This window comes from Cebus imitator, unplaced genomic scaffold (genome assembly GCF_001604975.1).
Source record: "Cebus imitator isolate Cc_AM_T3 unplaced genomic scaffold, Cebus_imitator-1.0 Scaffold88, whole genome shotgun sequence".
NCBI classification, from domain to species: Eukaryota; Metazoa; Chordata; class Mammalia; order Primates; family Cebidae; genus Cebus; species Cebus imitator.
Window position 1 is genome coordinate 6,258,651 of NW_016107403.1, and position 4,262 is coordinate 6,262,912.

The 4,262-nt window shown below is 36.7% G+C and overlaps 1 protein-coding gene across 5 annotated transcripts in view; it reads right to left on the bottom strand.

Annotated features, from left to right (window-relative positions):
* HEATR5B (HEAT repeat containing 5B) overlaps positions 1 to 4,262 on the bottom strand; it is a 104,216-nt gene that overhangs the window by 67,227 nt on the left and 32,727 nt on the right. For all 5 annotated transcript variants that reach the window (XM_017534891.2, XM_017534890.2, XM_017534889.2 and 2 more), the window contains exon 18: positions 1,733 to 1,923. In XM_017534891.2, the coding sequence (XP_017390380.1) occupies positions 1,733 to 1,923 (191 nt within the window). The remainder of the gene's footprint in view (positions 1 to 1,732; positions 1,924 to 4,262) is intronic.

A 4,262-nucleotide genomic window follows, 5' to 3' on the forward strand; every position in this document is an offset into this window, starting at 1 on the left:
TGAGGCAGGAGAATTGCCTGAACCCAGGAGGCGGAGGTTGCGGTGAGCCAAGATCGCGCCATTGCACTCCAGCCTGGGTAACAAGAGTGAAACTCCATCTCAAAAAAAAAATAAATAAATAAATAAATAAAAAAAAAAAAAAAAAAAATAATAATAATTATTTCAGATCATAATTAAGGATTGGAAAAAGATAATGAAGCTAAGCACTGATAATACTTGTAAACCATTAATTGGACAGGTATAAATAAATGAAATGTTCTTGTGTTTCATCAAAGTACAAAATAAATATAGTATCTTACAGATATTGAGGATACATAATTTTTTTTTTTGAGACAAGGTCTTGCTCTGTCACCTAGGCTGGAGAGTAATGGCATGATCTTGGCTCACTGCAACCTCCACCTCTCAGGCTCAAGCAATCCTCCCATCTCAGCCTCCCAAGAAGCTGGGACTACAGCTACGTGCCACCATGCCCAGCTCATTTCTGTTTTGTAGAGATAGAGTTTCACCATGTTGCCTAGGCTGGTCCTAAATTCTTGGGCCTAAGTGATCGACCCACCTCAGCCTCCCAAAGTGCTGGGATTACAAGGAGGAGGCAATGCACCCAGCCAAGGACAAATAAATACCATTCAAGAGCTTTCTAAAGAAACATACTCCTATTTCACCTGTTACAAACAGAGCACAAACCATTAAATGGATAACTGAGATTGTTTCTATCTTTTAAGAAATCTTTAACAAAAAGCGATTTCATAATCAATGGCAAATATCTGGAAAGAGGAAAACTAATCTATTGTTAGAAAATAGCAGCAATCATTCTGCAAAAGATGAAGTGTCCGTTTATATTTTAACTGTCTTCTGCCTGCTCCTATTATCCTTAGTTATTCAAACCATATATTAGGGCATTATCCAACAACCAAACAAACAGCCATTCACATATCAAGACAAGGAAAGGTATTCACAGATATACCTGAAGAAAATACATTTTCTTCAGATCTACTACTTTACAACCACTACTTCGTACTCCTCCTCTTTTGTTAATGATCATGACATAGTTTGGTATATTTAATACTCAAAATATATGATAGCTAAGAATGATATAATTTACATAACGTAAGTATCAGTTCTTGACAACTCTTGATGTTTAATTTCTCCACTTATGTACTTAATTAACAACCGGACAGTCACTAATAACTGCAACTCATCATCTTAATGTTACTTATTTGGGTCTCCGAGATCACTCTTTATAATTAACATATAAGAAAATCCTTAAAACCTGATACTAACTTTATTCTGTTTCAGTCACACTTTAAGAGGTGATAAACTTGGAGCAGTTAGAAAAAGAATGGCTTATTCCAAAAAATGGATACTTAACAGAAAGGATAAAGAATGACAAGGAAAGGCAAGGAGGAAAGAAAACGACTTCAGAGTACCTCTTCAGTAAATAAACATAACAAACAGAAGTCAACATTTTTCTTGATTCCATTAAGCAACATTCAAGAGCTGGATTAGAAGCTCTCTCCATGCAGAAAGTATCTAACATATTACAGCTGTCCCAGATTCTACAGTTGAATTAACTGCTAAATTAAAAATTGAGATCATTACAAAAAACCCCAGAAAATATTATCACATTTTTATTATCATACCATGTGGAAAATATATACTCCAGTTAATTATTATTTAAAAGACATCTTTGCCTACATATGAAACTTACTTGTTAGTAAAGAAACCCACTTACTTGTCAAAGCTATATTGGGCCATTCTAGCAATAAAAGTTGCTTCTCCAACCACCTGAGCCATTCTTCCAAGAGCCTCCCCAGCTGCACAACGTAAGATGGGGTTTGGGTTGTCAAGAGCACCCATAACCAGTGTCAAAGCAGATTTACGAACTTCCTCAGGTCCCAAAGTACTTTTGTTTTCAGCTAAGCCCTACATTAAAAAAAAAAAAGACAGCAATATGATTTTTTTGCTTTTTTAACTCAAGGTCTTGCTCCCTTGCCCAGGCTGAAGTGCAGTGGCACAATCACTGCTCACTACAGCCTTGACCTCCTGGGCTCAAGCAATCCTCCCACCTCAGCCTCTTGAGTAGCTGGGATTACAGGCACGTGCCACCATGCTGGGCTAATTTTTAAAAAAATTTTGTAGAGCCAGGGTCTTACTATATTGCCCAGGCTGGTCTCAAACTCCTGAACTCAAAGCAGTCCACCTACCTCAGCCTCCTAATGTGCTGGGGTTACAGGCACACCTGGCCTCACAATTCATATTAAATAAAAGAAAAATATATGCTGCAATCTTTCTAAAATATACATACATCTTTATACGTTATTTTCTTCAGCCACTTTTCACATGTATATACTAATGCCTAGAATCTGTAACTGCTAAGTTCACAGTAATTCCTAAATATGATTTCAGAACGCGATCTATAACATAGTCATAGTCTGGCCCTAAAACACTCCCTAATTGCAGGAAGTGTCTCTATTCAAAGATTAGTACTTAAAAGTTGCTTACATATATAAAGGACGCTGTATTATTAAATCAGCCATTATTTAACTGATTGAAATTTATCACTCTAAGGAAACAATCTCCTATTTCACCTGTTATGAAACAGAGCACAAACCATTAAACGGATTGGTTCTATCTTTTAAGAAATCTTTAACAAAAAGTGATTTCAGAATCAATGGCAAATATTTGGAAAAAGGAATGAGTATGAAACTTGATGAGTATGAAACTTTGAATAGTTTACATAAAAATTTCACAGAAGACAAGACTTAAAGAATATAACCAACATACATCTAAAAACAAAATGAGGTAAAAATAGTAACCGAAAGCCGAAGTAGTTTGTTCATCATATTAAATGTCACTATCTTTGTTCTAGCTGTACTTACTGTCCTGGAACTTAATTTACTTATTTGAGACTAGAAATCCAAGTCATATTGCACGGGAAAAATGTTAAGTACAACAGAGGCATTAGTAAATCTATGAAGAAAAGTGTAATCTGTACAGTATTATTACAGTTGGTTCACTATTCTCCCAATCACTGAGGGAAACTATGATCACCCCATTCCTTTTTAAAAAAACTCACAGGTCCAAATTAGTTGATGGTCTCTTCACAGGGTATATACTAATGGTTATATAAATGGCCTAAATCTATATTTGTATAATCAATGTCTTAAGTATAACTTAAGACACGCTCATGCAAACACTTATTTGCTACCATTTTAAAATAATACAGTAAGCTTAGCACTAAATAATATAAAAAGTATTAAAATATCTTATGATAGAGTGCCTAGTATGATGCACGGGCTCTATGAGATAGGCAAAATATTTGTAACAGTGATCCCCTCTTTTCCACAGGGGACACATTCCAATGCCCAACTTGGATGCCTGAAACCACGAGATTAGGAGCCTGACTGCTGTCAACAAGAACTCATTTCTGTTCATGTCTTCCACTCACAAACTTAATGCCTTTTCCATTTTAACTAAGTACTTATAACACGCTGTGGCCATCATTTTTGTAATTTGTAAAGGGACAGCAAAACTAATACAAATTCCTCTTTCCTTCTTCACAATTTCAGAGAGGTTTGTTCTTCCTGTAGATCTCAGTAACTTTGGCATATATTTTTTCTTTCCTTCTTAAGTTGAGAACTTTTTCTTATTCACTTACAGGAAGCACTTCACAGCTGCCCTTTGGCATATCCAAATTTCCAGAATCACTACTTCTGTACTTTGGGGTCAGTATGAAGTCAAGTAAGTAAAGTAAGGGTTACCTGAATATACCTGCTGCCACATCACAGCAGCCTATTTGATAACTGAGAGATGGTTACTAAGTGACTGTAACAGACAGGTAGGGTAGACAGCACAGAATCACTGGACAAAGGGATGTTTCTCATCCTAGGCAGGACAGGGCAAGATGGAGCAGGACAGTACAAATTTTATCATGCTACTCAGAATGGTACACAATTGAAAACTTATAAATTATTTCTGGAAATTTCCATTTAACATTTTCAAGCCATAGTTGACCACAGGTGACTGAAACTGCAGAAAGCAAAACTGCGGATAAGGAAGGGACTACTGTATTCTACTTCATACCTGTAGAAACTACAATTCAACAAAGGGTTGGCCGGGCGCGGTGGCTCACGCCTGTAATCCCAGCACTTTGGGAGGCCGAGGCGGGTGCATCACGAGGTCAAGAGATCGAGACCATCCTGGTCAATATGGTGAAACCCTGTCTCTACTAAAAATACAAAACATTAGCTGGGCATGGTGGC